Below are 21,521 nucleotides of genomic sequence, written 5' to 3'. Positions count from 1 at the left end.
AGCATAAAAGAAATAATCATTTGGAATAACCGACTTATACCTAAAAATCATAACTCATTCTTTGGTGTGCTCTCAATTTTAGTTCCTACCAAAATGAGTAATGCTAGAAATAGGTGAATACTTTCTATTGTGTTAGGACCAAAGAGTTGTTAGTTTTGAACTGATAAAACTTTCCTCCAAACTTGAGTATTTACAGACAGAATTTCTGGTTTGCAAAACCGAATTCAGTGTTGATCTTGATGGAGAGACTAGGAATAAGAACAAAAACACATGCAAATGAGAAAGTAGAGACTTACTGTATCGCGTTGCCTGTTATCTTTCCCTGATATTATCAAGAAGTAGTTCCATGTCAATAGTAACAACAAAACCATTGGTATCATGTAGAGCTCAAAGTTCCAGACAACAAAGAGAAAGAGCTGGAGGAGAGAGAAGGAAGAAGAAAAAGATGAGTCAACTCTGAATTTCATTAAATGGACTCTCTTATCCATACTGCACTTCAAAAAAAGCACACAATTAAATGCTTCAGAACAGAAAGATTTGTCTTGAAAACAAAAACTTGAGAACTTGTTAGGCATTTTTCTAAAAGCACAACCGACCCCTGGAAAGTCACTAAGAATTTTACTTTGTTTAATTTCTATGAAGGAAAAACTGATATCACTACATTGTCAATGAGGCAATTTTAATTTTTCTCCTCCAGTGAAATTATTGTTAGGTTGGACAAAATAAAGTTTTAAAAAAGAAAGGCAGCAAAATGAGCTTCACTACATTGTCAGAAATAACTGGCCTCTCTGCCTTAGTGATAAAGGATGAATCACCATTTAATATCAGAAACTATTTTTAAATCTCACTTGGATAATACAATGTAACAAGCATAATAGGCAGATGAAAATACCAAGTCGACACCAGAGAGCTCCCAAGATTTCACATTATGAATAATAGAACTGCTACCAACAAGTGTAAAAAATTCAGCCTTGCCATAGAAATCAAACAGCTATTAAAACAATGGAGTAACTTTGTCAAAGGAAAATTTTAAATGTCTACCTTTATTACCTTTTAAAACTACCTACTTCTCTAAGTATATAAATGATTTTTAAAATTGTATGAGGAATGAAGTTTAAGAACTCACCTAGGCTGGCAGAAGGAACCATTTTAAGAGCATCTGCATCATAAAATAACCAGCAATGGTTATAAACCGTGACTCATCCCCATTCCCCACCAGCCTCTTATAACCCTGCACAGATCATCTAAATTCTCTGGGTCTGTGGCCCCTGCTGCCAAATTAAGGTAATTTAAGTCAGATGGTAGTTAAGAGCCAGATTCCACCCTTGGCGCTAACTAGTCCTATAACCTCTGGCATGGTATATATCCTCCCTTTAGTTTCTTCTTCTGTAAAATGGGGATGATAAGAGTATCCACCTGAGAGGTGGCTGTGACAATTAAACAGTTGAAATGTGTTAAGGATTGAACACACTGCTTGGTACTCAGTAAGTGCTCAAAAAAAGTATTGTGTAAATGATATCAATACATTACAAAATTGAGAAAGTTAACTATTTATTAACTAAGGTCCTCAGGTAGTACATATTCTAATACTGAAAACTAGAAAGTCATCTGCCTGCTAAGCTTTAGCTGAACCAAAGTATAATTGAGAATTTGAGCCAGCTGGTTAGGGTCATGCAAACATCCTGCCTTTGACAGATCAGAAGGGTTAGGAGCAGTGCCCTAAGAACACGCACATCAGGCACAGCAGCATGGGCTGTTTGCAGCCTTCTTAACAAACCTCAGCCAAGCCCGCAGCCTATTCAAATTGCAGAGAAAATGAACCTGTATGGAGTGGTAGAGGGACCCCTGGCCCACGGGCCAGAAGACTGGTTCTGGGCCTTAGAAAATCACTCTCCCTCAGTGTTTTCATTTCTCAACATAGATCTGTAGATCTGATCCCCTCTAACATCCTTTCTCTAATATTTAAAATGACTTCATGATGTTACTGTACCATCAGGGCTTTTTTTTAATGTGATATTAAATTTTGAAGACTGTATATTTTACTGAATTCTTTGATATTCATAACCCACATGGACACCAAAAAGCATAAATAATGGTTTAGTAACCCAAGAAATGAATTTTGTACAGAATTACATGGGAACCATAGATTCAAGTTTCTGAATAAGAAAAATCTCAAATATGTTAATGTGTGGAACATGAGCCATATCTTCTCTTTCACCAGAAAAGTATAAAGATTTCTAGAAAAGGAAAATATTTCTGTTTAATTTTTGAAATATATACAATATATTTAAAGATGATACAAATTATAACTGATGGCTATGATTATTCTATTAAAGTATATTTAAAAAATATAATTTTTTATTCAGGAAGTGATTTAAGGCAAATTTGATAGACATCAACATATATAAAAGAGAAAATTATTTTTTGCTAGAATCCATATTAATTCTTTACATATTTATTTGTAAAATCTTGACAATCATTAAAATATAAACTCTTTAAAGGAAGGGATTTTTTTTTTCTTTTTGCTCACTGTTCTATCCCCAGAGCATAGAGTGGTGCTTGGGGCATAGTAGGTGCTCAATAAATATATATTTGCTGAATTAATGAATAAATGGATACTGGGTTCCCAAGTCATTTAACATAAGTCTACTTAATTATTTGCATTAGTAAAAGTCCTATAGAGCCACTATTTAAAACCAAGTGACATCTGGAAAATGTATTCAGAATTACAACCTGTGATAGCACTAATGAATTTCTCCCTGAGGCACATAAGGTAGAAGAAGTACCTTAGTACTTCTAGAAAAATTGTCTATCCATTCTGGCTATGCAGTCATGAACCGTCTTTCCTCTTAGACCTTCCTATATAGTTGCCTTTTCCAAGAATATTCACTTGACTCAGTGTATTCTGGTCTCATGGATGGGACTCAGATTATTCCATTGCTAAATATCACCAATTGTAATGATTTTTAACCTATTGAACAAATATATTCCTCCTTGTAATGGCCACTCATTGGTGTTAAGAGTCCTGGTGTTACCCAGAGTGAATTTCTTGTTCCTTTATGTATTAGTGTTAGTTGTAGGCCAGGTATTGCACCAAATAAACTTTTCATATGATAATTCTGCAAGTAATCAATCCACCACCTATCATGTCTTTTTCTTCTCTAGGTTCAACATCACTAGTTGCTTAAAGTACCAGTTACAAGGTATGGTTTCTGGACACTTCTCCATTGTGGACATCCTCTTACCACATCCAAATCAATATATCAATAGCTTTCTTACAATATAGCACTCAGAAGTGACAGAACACTTCTTATGAATACATATGGTCTTAATATGCCCTAACAACGTGAACACCAGAACACAGGATGGGAAAAGATATAGAAGAGAGAGACAAAGAAAGAAACTGCATTAGCTTTATGAATTCTCATAGTGGAAAAATAGTCTCCTTCCCCATTATGTGCTCTTTAAGAATCTAATATTTGGATAACTAAGTAAAGAGCCCTTGCTCTTGAAAATATCTTTAAAAAACAAACAAACAAGAGAGCTTTGAATAAACTCTAAATACAAAAGCATTTATTTTTCTTCTCAAAATTTAATTGAAGATTTCAAAAGGTCAAAAAAGAAACAGCATGATATATTCTTGCCTACTTTGTTGTAAATAAATTGACCATATGTGCATGAGCCTATTTATGGGCTCTCTAATCTGTTCCATTAATCTAGATGTCTGTTTTTATGCCAATACCATACTGTTTTGGTTACTATAGCTTTGTAGTTTAGTTTGAAATCAGGGAGCATGATGCCTCCAGCTTTGCTCTTCTTTCTCAAGATTGCTTTGGCTATTGGTGTCTTTTGTGGTTTCATACAAATTTTAGGATTGCTTATTGCTGTGAAAAATATTGTTGGAATTTTGATAGGGATTGCATTGAATCTGTACATGGCTGTGGGTAATATGGACATTTTAATAATAGTAATTCTTTCAATCTGTGAGCAAGGAATACGTTTCCATTTACTTTTGTCTTCAATTTCTTTCATCACTGTCATGTAGTTTTTAGTGTATAGGTATTTCACTTTCTTGGTTAAATTTATTACTAAGTATTTTATTCTTTTTGATGCAACTGTAAGTGGGATTGTTTTCTTAATTTCTCTTTCTGATAGTACATTGTTAGTGTATAGAAATGTAATAGATTTTTGTATGTTGACTTTGTATCCTGCAACTTTACTGAATTCATTTATTAGTTCTAATAGTCTTTTGGTGGAGTTTTTAGGGTTTTCTATATACAAAACCATGTCATCTACAAGTAGTGACAGTTTTACTTTTTCCTTTCCAATTTGGATGACTTTTCTTTCTTTTTCTTGCTTAATTACTCTGACTAGGACTTGCAACACTATGTAAAATAAAAGTCGCAAAGTGGGCACCCTTGTCTTGTTCCTGACCTTAGAGGAAAAGCTTTCAGCTTTTTACTATTGAGTATGATGTTAGCTGTGTACTTATCATGTATGGCCCTGGTTATACTGAGATACGTTGCATCTATACTCACTTTGTTGAGTTTAATCATAAATGGATGTTGAATTTTGTCAAATGTTTTTTCTGCATTTACTGAGATGATCATATGATTTTTATCCTTCATTTTATTAATATTGTATATCCTGTTGATTGATTTGTGGATATTGAAGCATCCTTGCATCCCTGGAATAAATCCCACTTAATGATAGTATACGATCCTCTTAATGTATTGTTGAATTCAGTTTGCTAATATTTTGTTGAGAATTCTTTCATCTATGTTCATCAGGGATACTGGCCTGTAATTTTCTCTTCTTGTGGGAAAGGGAAGTTTCTTCAATAAATGGTGCTGGGAAAACTGGACAGCCACATGCAAAAGAATAAAACTAGGCTGTCTTACACCATACACAAAAATTAACTCAAAATGGATTAAAGACTTGAATGTAAGATCTATAACCATAAAACTCCTAGAAGAAAACATAGGCAATAAGCTCCTTGACATTGATCTTGGCTATGATTTTTTTGGATCTGACTACCAAAACAAAGGCAACAAAAGCCAAAATAAACAAGTAGGACTTCAACAAACTAAAAAGCTTATGCACAGCAAAGGAAATCATCGACAAAATGAAAAGCCAATCTACTGAATGGGAGAAAATATTTGCAAATTATACATCCGATAAGGGGTTAATATCCAAAATATATAAAAACTCATACAACTCAATAGCCAAAAACCAAGCAAACTGATTTAAAAATGGGCAGAGGATCTGAAGGCACATTTTTTCCAAAGAAGTTGGCCAACAGGCACATGAAAAGATGCTAATCATTTAATCATCAGGGTCATGCAAATAAAAACCACACTGAGATATCACCTCACACCTGTTAGAATGGCTATTATCAAAAAGTCAAGAAATAGCAAGTGTTGGTGAGAATGTGGAAAAAAGGGATCCCTCGTGCACTCTTAGTGGGAATGCAGATTGGTACAGCCATTATGGAAGACGGTATGGAGGTTCCTCAAGAAATTAAAAACAGACCTACCATATGATCTAGCAATTCACTTCTTGGTATTTATCTGAAGAAAATGAAAATACTAATTCAAAAAGATATATGCACCCTCATGTTCACTGCAGCATTATTTACAACAGCCAAGATATGGGAACAACCTAAGTGTCCATCAGTGGATGAATGGATAAAGAAGTTATGACATATATACAGTGGAATACTATTCAGCCATAAAAAGAATGGAATCTTGCCATTTGCGATAACCAAGATGGACATAGAGGGCATTATGCTAAGTGAATTATGCTAAGTGAAATAAGTCAGAGAAAGACACCATATGATCTCACATATATGTGGCATCTCAAAATGAAACAAACAAATAATTAAGGAAACAGATTAGTGGTTGCCAGAGGTGAGGGAGGTGGGTGAAATGGGCTAAGGAGGTCAAAAGGTACAAACTTCCAATTATAAAATAACAAGTCATAGGAATATTGTGTACAGCATGATGACTATAGCCAATAACACTGTACTGCATATTTGAAAGTTGCTAAAGGAATAAATCTGAAAAGTCCTCATCATAAGAAAAAAAAAAAATACTTGTAACTGTACGGTGAGGGGTGGTAATTAGATTTACTGCAGGTGATCACTTCACAATGTATACAAATATTGAGTCATTATGTTGAACACCTGATACTAATATAGTGTTATATGTCAATTATACCTCAATTTAAAAAAAAGAAAAAGAGCATGAACACAGATTAACAATAAAAGTTATCTATTAAACACCTATGTGCTATGCAATACTGGGTGTTCAAAATTAGGATAAGACATGGTCTCTGGACTCATATTGCTAAGAATCACTACGAAAAAAGCAATTATTCTCTATAGTACTAGTGATGATTCTAATACTTGTCAATGGTGATGATCCACTAACAAAGAGCCCTCAGAGGAAGAAAGGGGTCTTTTAGCTTATTCTCTCCACACTGAAGCTTCTTTTCTCCCTGGAGCCCACTTGCATGAAGATAGGATCCTTTCCTTTATCCTACAAAATACCAAAACACTCCTGGATGGGTCTTCAGTGTTTCACCAGGGCAGCAGGAGAAAGAAGGAAGCTCAGAAAAACTCCAGGAAGGCTAAGACAATGCAGGATCTGTCCTTGGTCCTGACCACACTTTTCTTAAGTTTGGGGTTTGGAAAAAAGAGACATAATGGGCTAAAATGGGACCAAAACAGCAATTAAAAAAATATATAAACCCAAAAATGCCTAGGATTTTTTGTGACCCATATATCCAGAAACCTTTTTGCCTGCATGGGACATGGAGAGAGGATCTGATGATTCTAGAATTTCTCCAGGTTAAACTAGGTAATAAGGACTTCTGCACATTTGTACAGTGTTTAATTTCCTTTGACTTCATCACTATGACACCCTTTCCTTATTTTTCCTCTCTCTCTCTCTCTGTCACATTCTCCTTGCTTTTTCCCCCACTCCCCCCGATACTTTTAATAAGGAAACTTGGACCATCTATATTTTACTTTCATAAAATCCATGACCCCATTCCAAACAAAACATCTAGCCCTACATTATTTAGCCTTGCTCATTAGAAACTAAAATTATTCCAAGAATTTGGTGGTTTCCTTTTTGCAAATTACTAGATGGTTGTGATTTACTGCTAAAACTCTATATCAGAAAATCTTCATGGGACATTAGAAGTACACACAACCTTCTTCATTAGAAAAAGGATATTGTGAGTTTTACACATTATCCTGGACGGTAGAAGCTCTTTGTCAATCTGCCTTGGACTGTTAGCCACAATCATGGGATCCCTAAAAAAGCTGCTTCAGTGTGATGCACTAGAAAGAGCTTGAGAGTTTGAATCAGGCCCATGTTTTTATCCAAGCTTACTAGTCACTATCTATGTGATGTATTACTAGATTACTCTTAATTTTATAATCTGAAAGTTAAAACTATACTACTTATAGATTTGAGATGGAATTAGCCTAGTGCTTGGCAACTGTAAGATGCTCAATAAACATTAGGTATTATTACAAGCAGGAATATATTGGCTCATACTATATATAATTTTTTTGGCCCTTCCTGTAGCTCATCACTTTCCCTATGCCACTCTAGAATCCATAGGGTGGATTCAAGCATTAGAGCTGTGTTTAAAAAGCTACGTCAACTACAATAGGAAGAGATGATAAAGCGAGTGCCATTTTCAGTATTTTTATATTTAGCTTATAGTGATTACATGCAGTAATGACCCCAATTTGTTAATATTTCCATGTATCCAGGCCTTTTGAAATACTCTCCCACGATGACACTGAGATTAGACATAGGACTTGTTTTGGCCGAGGGAAGAGTTGTAAAAATGCTGAACACAGAGGCTTAAAAAGCACTTGCTCATTGGGTTTTTCCCTCTGCACTCTTCAAACCCTGAGCCCATGTCAACAAGCACAGGCTAGTCTGCTGAATGATAAGAAACATGTGATACAGTTGTCTCCATTGCCCCAGTTGGAAGCCAGACAGCATCCAGAAGCAAAGTTGCCTAACTGGCCAGAAGCTGACCAGAGATGCATAAGTGAGCCCAGCTGAGAACAAAAGAAATACCCAGCTGAGCCTGATCCAACTTGTTCGCCTACAGAATCATTACTAAATAAATGGTAGTTGCTTTACGCTACTAATGGAGTGGTTTGTTATACAGCAAATGCTAACTGATACATATTTTCTCTCCAAGGAGAAAGTATGGTAGAGTAAAATATGGTACGGACCAGGAGCCTGAAGAAGAGTTTTTAGTTCCATTTCTGCTATATGATCATAAGACCTTGGGCAGGTCAGTTATTCCCTTTTATTTTAGTCTATTATCTATAAAATGGAAATGGTAATACCTGTCTATTTCACAAGTAGGCTGTGGGAAACAAATTATGTAATATACATGAAAATGCTTTAGCAGAAAGTACTATACCAATGTAAGTAATGTCAACTTTATGTTTTTCATATTTAAAATTGTTTCTGAAAAATAACAGACTTTATAAAATAATACTCCAAGATAAGTCAACATGATAATTGTTCTTCGAGCAGTTATAGAAGATGGATGGTGTTCCTTAGAGGGATTTCTGTGTGGTCTGGGAGGAAGGGGTTTGCTGGAAGGAAGCCATAAGTATTGGGTTGGCCAAAAGGTTCATTCAGTTTTTTTCCATAAGATGGCTCTAGTAGCACTTAGTTGTCTTTAACTTCATTCGAAACAATTTTGTTAGATTGTATGTGACAGCTGTCATACCGGCGTGCATTTAAAAAAAAGCTTATCAAAACTGGTGAATTTTTGTGTAGCCATTTTATTATTGAAGATGGAAGAAAAAAAGCAACATTTTTGGCATATTATGCTTTATTTTTTCAAGAAAGGTAAAAAGGCAACTGAAACGCAAAAAAAAAAAAGGTTTGTGCAGTGTATGGAGAAGGTGCTGTGACTGATCAAGCATGTCAAAAGTGGTCTGCAAAGTTTTGGGCTAGAGATTTCTCGCTGGACAGTGCTCCATGGTTGGGTAGACCAGTTGAAGTTGATAGCAATCAAATAGAGACATTAATTGAGAACAATCACCATTATACCACACGGGGGATAGCCGACATACTCAAAATATCCAGAGCATCGAAAATCATTTGCACCAGTATGGTTATGTTCATCGCTTTGATGTTTGGGTTCCACACAAGTTAAGAGAAAAAAATCTTCCTGACCTTATTTCTGCATGCGATTCTCTAGTGAAATGCAATGAAAACGTTCTGTTTTTAAAACAAATTGTGACGGGTAATGAAAAGTGGATATCGTACAATAATGTGGAATGGAAGAGATTGTGAGGCAAGTGAAATGAACCACCACCAATCACACCAAAGGCAGGTCTTCATCCAAAGAAAGTGATGTTGTGTATATGGTGGGATTGGAAGGGAGTCCTCTATTATGAGCTCCTTACGGAAAACCAAACCATTAATTCCAACAAGTACTGCACCCAATTAGACCAACTGAAAGCAGCACTTGACGAAAAGCATCCAGAATCAGTCAACAGAAAACACATAATCTTCCATCAGGATAACGCAAGACCGCATGTTTCTTTGATGACCAGGCAAAAACTGTTACAGCTTGGCTGGGAAGTTCTGATTCACCGCTGTATTCACCAGACATTGCATCTTTGGATTTCCATTTATTTCAGTCTTTACAAAATTCTCTTAATGGAAAAATTTCAATTCCCTGGAAGACTGTAAAAGGCACCTGGAACAGTTCTTTGCTCAAAAAGATAAAAAGTTTTGGGAAGATGGCATTACGAAGTTGCCTGAAAAATGGCAGAAGGCAGTGGAACGGTGAATACGTTGTTCAATAAAGTTCTTGGTGAAAATGAAATATGTGTCTTTTATTTTTACTTCAAAGCTGAAGGCACTTTTTGGCCAACCCAATATTAAACTTATGAGGGGTTGCACTGAAATGTTTTACTAATAATCAGAGCAAGAAAAATGCAGATCTTTAGAGAAAGTCATTATTGCTAGTAAATGACATCAGCATACATTGTAGATTTTGTGAAGTCTGGAGTTAAAAAAAAATTAGGTTTTTAAATGTTAATAATTTTTAACATTCTCATTCCCCTAGATATAAAAGTATCTTGTTCTGAACTACCAGCTTTAAGAATGTCAATTCCTGTCCATACATTTTTTTTCACTTTTAAATCCAAATACCTTCTATCTCAATCAGTGTTATCTTGCATATGATTTTTTTTTTTTTTTTTTTTTTTTTGCGGTACGCGGGCCTCTCACTGGTGTGGCCTCTCCCGTTGCGGAGCACAGGCTTCTGACGTGCAGGGTCAGCAGCCACGGCTCACGGGCCCAGCCGCTCCGCGGCATGTGGGATCTTCCCAGACCGGGGCACGAACCCATGTCCCCTGCATCGGCAGGTGGACTCTCAACCACTGCGCCACCAGGGAAGCCCCTTGCATATGATTTTATCACTAACATCACAAAACACAATCCTTCAGTATCTATTTGTGCCAGGCTTTAAAAGCAACCTGCTTTTTAAAACATCTTTATTGGAGTATAATTGCTTTACAATGGTGTGTTAGTTTCTGCTGTATAACAAAGTGAATCAGCTATGCGTATACATATATCCCCATTTCCCTTCCCTCTTGCGTCTCCCTTCTACCCTCCCTATCCCACCCCTCTAGGTAGTTACAGAGCACCGAGCTGATCTCCCTGTGCTATGCGGCTGTTTCCCACTAGCTATCTACTTTACGTTTGGTAGTGTATATATATATATATCCATGCCACTCTCTCACTTCGTCCCCGCTTACCCTTCCCCCTCCCTGTGTCCTCAAGTCCATTCTCTATGTCTGCGTCTTTATTCTGTCCTGCTCCTAGGTTCTTCAGAGCCTTTTTTTTTTTTTTTAGATTCCATATATATGTGTTAGCATACGGTATTTGTTTTTCTCTTTCTGACTCACTTCACTCTGTATGACAGACTCTAGGTCCATCCACCTCATTATAAATAACTCAATTTTGTTTCTCTTTATGGCTGAGTGATATTACATTGTATATATGTGTCACATCTTCTTCATCCATTTATATGTCCACGGACACTTAGGTTGCTTCCATGTCCTGGCTATTGTAAATAGAGCTGCAATGAACATTTTGGTACATGACTCTTTTTGAATTATGGTTTTCTCAGGGTGTATGCCCAGTAGTGGGATTGCTGGGTCATATGGTAGCTCTATTTTTAGTTTTTTGAGGAACCTCCATACTGTTCTCCATAGTGGCTGTATCAATTTACATTCCCATCAACAGTGCAAGAGGGTTGCCTTTTCTCCACACCCTTCCCAGCATTTATTGTTTCTAGATTTTTTGATGATGGCCATTCTGACTGGTGTGAGGTGATACCTCATTGTAGTTTTGATTTGTGTTTCTATAATGATTAGTGATGTTGAGCATCCTTTCATGTGTGTGCTGCCAATCTGTATATCTTCTTTGGAGAAATGTATAGTTAGGTCTTCTGCCCATTTTTGGATTGGGTTGTTTGTTTTTTTGATATTGAGCTTCATGAGCTGCCTGTATATTTTGGAGATTAATCTTTTGTCGGTTGGTTCATTTGCAAATATTTTCTCCCATTCTGAGGGTTGTTTTTTTTGTCTTGTTTATGGTTTCCTTTGCTGTGCAAAAGCTTTTAAGTTTCATTAGGTCCCATTTGTTTATTTTTGTTTTTATTTCCCTTTCTCTAGGAGGTTGGTCAAAAGGATCTTGCTGTGATTTATGTCATAGAGTGTTCTGCCTATGTTTTCCTACAAGAGTTTTATAGTGTCCGGCCTTACATTTAGGTCTTTAATCCATTTTGAGTTTATTTTTGTGTATGTTGTTAGGGAGTGTTCTAATTTCATTCTTTTACATGTAGCTGTCCAGTTTTTCCAGCACCACTTATTGAAGAGGCTCTCTTTTCTCCCTTGTATATTCTTGCCGCCTTTATCAAAGATAAGGTGACCATATGTGCGTGGGTTTATCTCTGGGCTTTCTACTCTGTTCCATTGATCTATATTTCTGTTTTCATGCCAGCACCATACTGTCTTGATTACTATAGCTTTGTAGTATAGTCTGAAGTCCATGAGCCTGATTCCCCCAGCTCCGTTTTTCTTTCTCAAGATTGCTTTGGCTATTCAGCGTTTTTCGTGTTTCCATACAAATTGTGAAATTTTTTTGTTCCCATTCTGTGAAAAATGCAATTGGTAGTTTCACAGGGATTGCATTGCATCTGTAGATTGCTTTGGGTAGTATAGTCATTTTCATAATGTTGATTCTTCCAATCCAGGAACATGGTATAGCTCTCCATCTGTTTGTATCATCTTTAATTTCTTTCATCAGTGTCTTATCATTTTCTGCATACAGGTCTTTTGTCTCCTTAGGTAGGTTTATTCCTAGGTATTTTATTCTTTTTGTTGCCATGGTAAATGGGAGTGTTTGCTTAATTTCTCTTTCAGATTTTTCATCATTAGTGTATAGGAATGCAAGAGATTTCTGTGTATTAATTTTGTATCCTGCTACTTTATCAAATTCATTGATTAGCTCTCGTAGTTTTCTGGTAGCATCTTTAGGATTTTCTGTGTATAGTATCATGTCATCTGCAAACAGTGACTGCTTCACTTCTTCTTTTCCGATTTGGATTCCTCTTATTTCCTTTCCTTCTCTGACTGTTATGGCTAAAACTTCCAAAACTATGTTGAATAAGAGTGGTGAGAGTGGGCAACCTTGTCTTGCTCCTGATCTTAGTAGAAATGGTTTCAGTTTTTCACCATTGAGAATGATGTTTGCTGTGGGTTTGTCATATATGGCCTTTATTATGTTGAGGTAAGTTCCTCTATGCTTACCTTCTGGAGGATTTTTATCATAAATGGGTGTTGAATATTGTCGAAAGAAGAGCAACCTACATTTTAATCATAAGTATTCAGAATGGCTATTTTGAAAATCTATAATTTACTGAAAGGTAAATGACATAATTTGTCCTAACAAGTATCTTATATCACATTGCATAAAATGAACTTTAGGGGGAAAGTCCTGCAAGGAAGGCTGGGAAGGCTGAGACTATCTTCATTTTATGAATGAGGAAACTGAGGCTCAGGAGGTTAAACTTGTCTAAGGACATCCTCTACTGAGGGGCAAAGTCAGCTAACTCCCAATCCAGTGTGCTTTTCCCACAATGCTCCACTGCTTCTAAGGTAAAGGATTTTATAGTGAATGTTGATGCTCTGAAGGTCTCAATTATTTAGGGACTGATTATACAATTTGTAGATTGTTTTCTATCTCTACTTCTTCTCCTTCCCCTTGCTCTGGGATAACCACTAAATGCAATACCACTTTTTAGGTGCTCTGGTAAAGGTCTGGCATGTCAAAGAGGTCAAACACTAATGGTCAAAATGAGGTTTGTAGAGACAATTTCATTCTTCCTTTTCCTCACTCTCTTGCATGGCTCTGAATAATCAAAGTTAGCTATTCACATGGTTTCTATTAAATGGGGTTTTCTTCTGTCCGAAATGTTTAGAAGAGGTTAGCAAGGTGGCTGTAAAGGCAAAGACTGGAAAATAATTGAGCCAATTACATTTTACAAGCAAAAGAAGCCTTACTTTTTCACATGAAGATTAAACAAACAAAAAGACCTTTTCTACTCAGAAGCTAATGAAGGTGGGCTTGGGCTTTTCACTTCCATTTAAACACAGCAAATTATATAAAGTAGAGTGAATGATTCAAAATGTTAAGATTTCATAGCAATACCACTTCTTAGGAGGTGCAAGATGTACCTGATTTTTCTTTCTTTGAGCCTGGGGTTTTAAGAGTCCCAGGCAGGGACTGGGCCGTCCAGATCATCCCATCAATTGATGCTCTCATTGAAGTGCAGTGGAAGATGCCTGCATTCAATGATCATTCAGTGCGACACATGACAGTATCCCTGGGGGAGCGCACTTCAGAAAAATCATTTAAGTTGGAATATTGAAATATCCTATTCTTTTGCAAACTACAGTATATTTTAAAAAAGAAATCTCATCCAAAATGATTAACACTTCCTACTGTTCAGGAAAAAAGCCTGCCCTTTCAGACTAACAGCTGTGAATCATTAGCTCTCCAGTGATGAGATGTGTTTGATGAGTATTTTTCTTTCTAATTAAGAGATGAGATTCTCTATTTGACTGTCTCTTCAGAAAGAAGTGAAGAAAAAATTCTCTGCCTACATGGAAAGGCCATCTCCTACAAAACAATTAATAATTTCAAGGCTCTTTTAGAAAATCCCTTTCCTCCCTAATTTCAATTCATTTCTTTTTCTTAAACTTAACACATTTACGGCCTTTACAGTATTAACCCATTTTTCACCCAGCCTTCACCCTCTGTTTACCTGTTTGTTTCATCATTCAAAAATGTCTATATCAGATGAAATAAAATGAGGAAATATAACAAAAGTAAGTACATGCTTATGCTAACAGCATTTGATGTGACAATATTCACTGATGTGAGAGAGGCCTCAAATTAGAAAGATAATAAATACATAGTGTTTGCCTTTTGAGGAATTAAGCATTGCTTAAAAAAAAAAAAACAACTTTTAAGGGGTCTAGCCACATATAAAAACTGGTTATGGTAATTAATCCCTAAAAGGAAACTATTTTACGTCTACCATTAAGACTGGCCCTAAAGAAGAAAGCTAGTGGATGTAAAGTGGAACCCAAAATATATGTCTTTTCTTTTTTGAAAAAGCCATCATCCAGGTTAAAAAAATTCCTGAATTAAAAACATGATAGGAGAGAACAGTAAGAAGCAAATGAAAGCACTGTTTGTGAATCAATCCCATCAACCGCCTCCTTAGATCCTTTCCGGCACAAGGAAAGAAAGAAGGGGTGTAAGGGAAGAGGGTCAACTTTCAAACATTTGGGTGCTGTGCTGCCACTTCCCTCCCCCAGGGTGCATCTGGAAACATGTGGGGATGTTTTTAGTTATCACAATGACTCAAGTGGGAAAGGGGTGATTCCAGCATTTATTGGGTGGGGCATGGGTGTGAAACACCCTGAAATATGCAGAACAGTTCCACCCGGTGAAAAATCTTCCTGTCCCCCATGCTAACAGTACTCCTCTTTGAGAAACATTGCCAATTCTCACATAGACACTAGGATATTCCACAGCTAACTTAGAAAAGAAGAAACAGTAGGTACATACATATACAAATGTGCACAGAAGAAGGCTAGATATATTTCCTAGATGATGGCATGAGAGTAGCGGAGAAAAAGAATTGCACTCACTCATATGTACTTGCACTAGATTCTTTCTCTCCATTAACGCTCAATATTTCTTAAATATATGTCTAAAGAAGAACTGGAGGTGAACCCGTTCTGCCCGCTTACTCTCCCTTGGCTTAAGTTAGGCTCCATGCATCATCAGGGACTTCAGAACTTCATCTTCTGGGAAGGGGGTGGTTTTGCCTTGATTTAAATAGCCAGATGGTGTCACCACCTGTTCTAAGGTCTTTATTTCTGGTTGATTCCACTAGAGCTTTTGGTACCACCTACGTGAACAGGAGAGAGAAGATAGGCAATGTGAACCTGATTAATTCCCAGCCTAACAATAGCCTTTTAAAGGTGGTTTTAAAGTATGACACGTCACTCTCTTGAAGAGAGGCTTTGCTTTGTTTGGACAATTTTCTAAAATAAACAGTGGTAAGGAATTGGTCGCAACCTTAGACCTGCTGGATCGCTCCACCTTGTTTAGCTGTTTCCTATGGTCTTGCTGCAACGACCCAGAGAACTTTATCATGCTTACACGCATGCTTATATACAGTGGCTTTTCTCCCTCTCTCAATCAGAATGAGAACTGAGACGGTTCCCTCTATTGCTTTCTTTTTGAGTAGTTACAACCAAATACCAGACGGAAGAGACTTGTGCTGTGTGTGTGTGTGTGTGTTTTATGTGTTTAGAGCAAAAAAGTCAAAGTGTACTCTCTACCAAATGGTCACTTATATTGATTAGGCAAAATGCAAAACATGTTAAGAGGAACATCTCTCTCTGTTGTTCTGGTGACAGAATGAGGTATATGGTTAGGGGTACAAAAAAATGATAAATTGGTTGATTTATTGGCAAAGCTTTGAATTGAATGCATATACTATAACTTAGTTCATATATTTACTGAAGGTGTTAAAAATATCATTGTTTGTTCAGATTTACTTAGACCATTTATAAACATACACCAGGAAGTTCTGATTCGTTACTTTGTGAAACCGTACACAGGGTTTTTGAAATTGCTACCTGAAACTTAAAGTCTACCATCTTAGAACATCCAGGCCTTTTTGAAAAGCATAGCTTGACTTCATCTATTAAAGAAGCAAGCATGACAACTAGATAGGACTTATCTGAAGCTGTCTTACAAATGACTCACAGAAATACCTACTGAAGAATCTCCACAACAAAATGGACCAAAACAACCTCAGAGGTGGTGCTATCAACTCATCATAGCATAATGCACCCTACTCTCCTTGATGGAGATATTATATCAATAGAACCTGCAAGCCAGAAGGCTTGGGAAATTATTTATTTATTTAGATTTTTTTCTTTTTCAGCTTACAAGTTGTACCACTATTTGGTGCCATTTTTATCAAAGTCAGAGATGAAAGGCTCTGGCTTTGCTTTGAGAACACTGACAAGTCCAAAATGTAAAGCTCAGAGTGTGTCCAACTACAGCATCGCATCAACCACACATGAATAACTGATAAGCAATCCCTGTAATGTTGTGAGCTTCTTGTTAGTAAAAGTTTGGATGTAGAATGAAAGTGACAAATGCTTATAGATGCCCAGAGAATGCTGATTCTCTGAGGTCCCTTTCATTAGAAATTAGTACTTTACCTAGTAGTTTGTAATGCCTACCATAGAACCAAGCACAGTTATGCTTTTAATTTTAATAGCTTCATCATTCACAGAAGTTCTCATTCAAAAACGGCTGCACACAAAGTCCTTCTTGCAGGTTACAGATCAACACATACTTATTGTTTTAAGTGACCAAATACCAACAATTAAGAGGAATTGGTGAACTGGTATTATTTGGTCCATGAGGAGATTGCCGGTCCGAAGTAACAATTGCTCTTAAAAAATACTTAAGGACTACATCAAAAAACATGTAAGAGTGAATAAGGTTGTTAAGCTCACTGAAGCTTGTCTTTTCCCAGAATCCCATTTCTCTAGAATCCAACTGGTTTTGTAGGGACCCATGACTATCTCACTAGTGTAGGTACAGAACATTTCATGCTCGGATTATTTTCTAAAAAAAAAAAGGCATTTTAATGTTGGTTCTCAATTTGTTTCTGTTTTGCTTTTGTTGATTCTCCAGTGTCAATGAAAAAGGCATATTTTTCCATGATATTCAAGTCATTATAGTATGTTCTGATATCCCTTCCTGTCTTTTAAATTTTTAAACTATTATTTAATAAAACTGTTGGATTAACTGTGATATTTTAGTTAGGGATATTGTCACACAAGTGTGCCATTTTTATGTATTTTCTAGGGCTTTGGAAGCGCTGTAAACGTTTGTTAAAGCTTATTAAAGATAGTTATCTTTTAAATTTTTAAAGAAATTAATCTATTATCATTACTTTTTTTTTTTAAGATTGGTTTTTGATGTGGACCTTTTTTTTTTTTTTTTTTTTTTTTTTTTTTTGCGGTACGTGGGCCTCTCACTGCTGTGGCCTCTCCCATTGCGGAGCACAGGCTCCGGACGCGCAGGCTCAGCGGCCATGGCTCACGGGCCCGGCCGCTCCGCGGCATGTGGGATCTTCCCGGACCGGGGCACGAACCCGTGTCCCTTGCATCGGCAGGCGGACTCTCAACCACTGCACCACCAGGGAAGTCCGATGTGGACCATTTTTAAAGTCTTTATTGAATTTGTTACAATATTGCTTATGTTTTATGTTTTGGTCACGAAGCATATGGGATCTTAGCTCCCTGACCAGGGATCGAACCCGCACCCCCTGCATTGGAAAGTGAAGTCTTAACCACTGGACCACCAGGGGATTCCCTATCACTACTATTTTTGAAGTAGGTTCTTGATCAACTTCCCTCTTTGTGTGTGTAGATGCTGTATCTAGAAACACAAATCTGATACCAATGTTTGCTGATGTACAAAATGTAAAATTTTCCCTAAGCTTGAAATCTGGCTTTAAAGCTATCTCCATCACGAACAGGTACAATATCTAGGGCAACAGCTGGCACTTCAGTTGCTCATGGGGGGGAAGTTCCCTCTGTTCCATATGACATGCCAGAAAATAGGATACCCAGCTATCTAACAAGCCAAACACATGTTAGTGAAGTCTGCGATCCAAGTTACTCTAAGAATTAATCCTGTGGTCTTTATACTCCTCCTTCTATCTCACTGAACAGAAACAGATCAATAATCATCCAGTAGCTGGTATGCAGAGGGCTGCACTCTGCCAAGTTTGGGGATGTTTGGTACCACATTCTGATTCATTTCCACTCAAATTATCTCCCCCAGACTTATCCAACTTACGTGATTATCTTTCCTGGGCTACTGATTTCCGACCTTTCTTTTTAATCCCTCCTGACATAACCTAGCTGTTACTGCAGGTTATTCTTTATCCAGATTTAATATCTTCATTTCAATCTTAAGATCACAGAGCCAAAGTCAGAAAGTGCGTTTTTAAATTTTCACCCTCATAAATAGATTTAAGACCTAATAATATCATATATTTCAGTGATCTTACCGGTTTCTGAAACTTCATTTCCCATTCTGTCTTATAATTTTCTAATTTTCTCCTTCACTGGTCTCATTCTCCCCAATCCCTCTGTTCTGGAAAAACTTCAAGAGTTATGTTTAGCAGCTCTAGCTATGTCTGAACATTTCTCTTTGCAATTCAAATAATCATCTTAGGCTGATTTTAACAGCCTCCTTTACTCCATTCCATCTTTTACCCTTGCTGTGTAATGTTTACTGATGAATGTCTTTCTTAACAGATCTAAGTGGTCTAGTTACCACACGGGAAGCCTAGAGGTTTGAACACTAAGTATACATTTCTCTTGGCTATTTTCCACACCTCTAAACATTCTCTTCAGTGCAACAGGGCTTGTGTTTCAATGGTAACAGAAGTTATCAGAGAACACTAGTTTAGACAGCAAGCAAGCCGCACTCCAACTGTTCAAACAGCCTGACTTTTACAGTAAAAGGAAAGGCCCTGGGCCAAGACCACTGAGATGAGCAGGTATTTTTAGTTCACTTGTAGGCCAGCTCTAATGTAATTCTGAAATGTTGTCTTCAAACCAAACTCAACTTTTTCAGGGCTGTCCAAATCTGTTTTCTTTTATAGCAAGTACAAATTCTTGGAGCAAGGGAAGCATGCGTATCATTTGCAATGCTGCTGCATGTCTATGGTGTTGATGCCCGATGGCTCAAATTAGTCCACAAAACAGATGAGCGCATTGTAATTAGCTCTTGTCAAACTGTTAGAAATACAAAAACCATTTCCACTGTAATAAAAATTATGAAAAAGAAAAATCTCTCATATCATTTTCAGCCAAAATAGTTCCTGAAATGTCTGGTAGTTTAGGATTCCAGAGTTCTAAAAGAAGGCCATTTCATTTTCAGAAAAGCTTTCATTTCATTGACACGGAGATGCTGAGATGCTGTTGTTGTATTTGATGAGATTTTAAACCTCATTTCTAAAAACGACCTGTCGTAAGTGGACACATTTTGTTGAGCCACAAAGCACTGATGTATGATTCTCAACAAACACATACTTGTATTTTTTAAATTAAGATTTTTTGAACTTTTTCTATCAGTGTGTTATCATGTTTTCCTGAATAACTAAATGTTGTATTTTGTCTAAACAAAAGAGGACATTAAGGGGGCATAACAGTGGGTTCAGATGGGATAACTTTGATGTTAAACTCTCATGTGACGGTCATCAGTTTCTTGTTGACAATTTACTAGAGTGTTCACTGTTAGGACAGTAACACACAAGATTATTTTGCTCAGTTTTTAAGTTATTCGCAAGCTTCAGTTAGGTTCTGGAGCTCTCTGCAATTTAATGTCCTCTCAAAGAAAAATACGAGCTATTAACGGGTAGATATTTCAAAAAGGAAATTTAAATATTAACCAAAAGGTGGTGTAGTTTGAGATCAGGTCAGATATAAAAAAACAAAAAAAAAAAAAACCAGAAAAATAATTATTCCCTTCTACTTGCCTTCAGAACTTTCTCAAAGATATCTTCAGGTAAACTTGTGGGAATGAGCAGGATGGTATAAATTAATCTGTCTTTAAAAGTAATGAAATTCCCACATACAAAAGTTGATACAAAATTAGTCACAGGGCTAAAACTATAAAACGTGTAGAAGAAAACATAGGAGAAGAGTTGTGGCCATGGGCTAGGCAAAGAACTCATAGATACAATGTTAAAAACATGACCTAAATGTGTATTTAAAAATTAGACTTCATTAAAGTTAAAAACTTTGTGCTTCAAAAGACATCATTAAGAAAATGAGAAGACAACTCACATACTGGGAGAAAAAAATGGCAAATCATTAAGCTGATAAAGGACTTGCATCCAGAGTATATGAAGAACATTTAAAATCAACTCTAAAAAAAAGTGATTAAAAAATGGACAAAGGATTTGAATAGACATTTTACCAGTGAAAACACATGAATGTCTAATAAGCCCATGAAGAGAGGCTCAACATCATTAGTCACTAGAGAAATGTAAATTAAACCACAATGAGATACTGCTTCACACCTGCTAGACTGGTTATAATCAAGGCAGAAAGTACTAAATTGTGAAAGTATAGAGAAACTAGAACTCTCATACATTGCTGGTGAGAATGTAAAATGGTACAATCACTTTGGAAAATAGTTTGGTAGTTTCTTAAAAAGGTAAACACACATAAACGTAACATATGAACCAACAATTCAACTCCGAGTTACCTACCCAAGAGAAATGAAGACATATGCCCACATAAAGTTTTGTATATGAATGCTCATTTACAGTAGCATTATTCACGATACCCTCAAGTGCAAACAACCCAATTGTTAATCAGCTGGTGAACAGATAATCAAAATGGACTATATCCATACAGTGGAATACTACAACAATAAAAAGAAGGCACTCCTGACACAATCTGTCATGGATTCAGAATCACTGTGCTAAATGAAAGAAGTCAGAAAGAAGTAAAGGACTACATTTGTATCATTCCATTTATGTGAAATGTCCAGAAAGGCAAATCACTAGAGATTGAAAACAGACTAGTGGTTGCTAGGGGCTGATGGTGGGAGTGACTGTAGTTGGCACGAGGGGTCATACAGCTCTGTAAATTTACTAAAAATCAGTGAATTATACACTTAAAATGGGTAAATTTTATGGCATATAAATTATACTTCAGTAAAGTTGTTTAAAATAAAAAGTGATAATTTCTGTGGAGGTAAATTCCAATCCAAAGAACTGAGAGAAACTAGGCCAAGGCAATGAATGATCATAGCTCTTGG

General features: G+C 36.5%; 1 protein-coding gene across 6 annotated transcripts in view; it reads right to left on the bottom strand.

Moving 5' to 3' along the window:
- The window catches only part of MCTP1 (multiple C2 and transmembrane domain containing 1), a gene marked incomplete at its 5' end in the record, with an annotated part of 535,475 nt that overhangs the window by 94,375 nt on the left and 419,579 nt on the right, over nucleotides 1-21,521 (bottom strand). For all 6 annotated transcript variants that reach the window (XM_082836435.1, XM_082836436.1, XM_082836437.1 and 3 more), the window contains one exon: nucleotides 297-416. In XM_082836435.1, the coding sequence (XP_082692561.1) occupies nucleotides 297-416 (120 nt within the window). The remainder of the gene's footprint in view (nucleotides 1-296; nucleotides 417-21,521) is intronic.

This window comes from Leucopleurus acutus (genome assembly GCF_964270905.1).
Source record: "Leucopleurus acutus genome assembly, chromosome: 3".
NCBI classification, from domain to species: Eukaryota; Metazoa; Chordata; class Mammalia; order Artiodactyla; family Delphinidae; genus Leucopleurus; species Leucopleurus acutus.
This window is presented reverse-complemented; position numbering and strand designations above follow the sequence as displayed.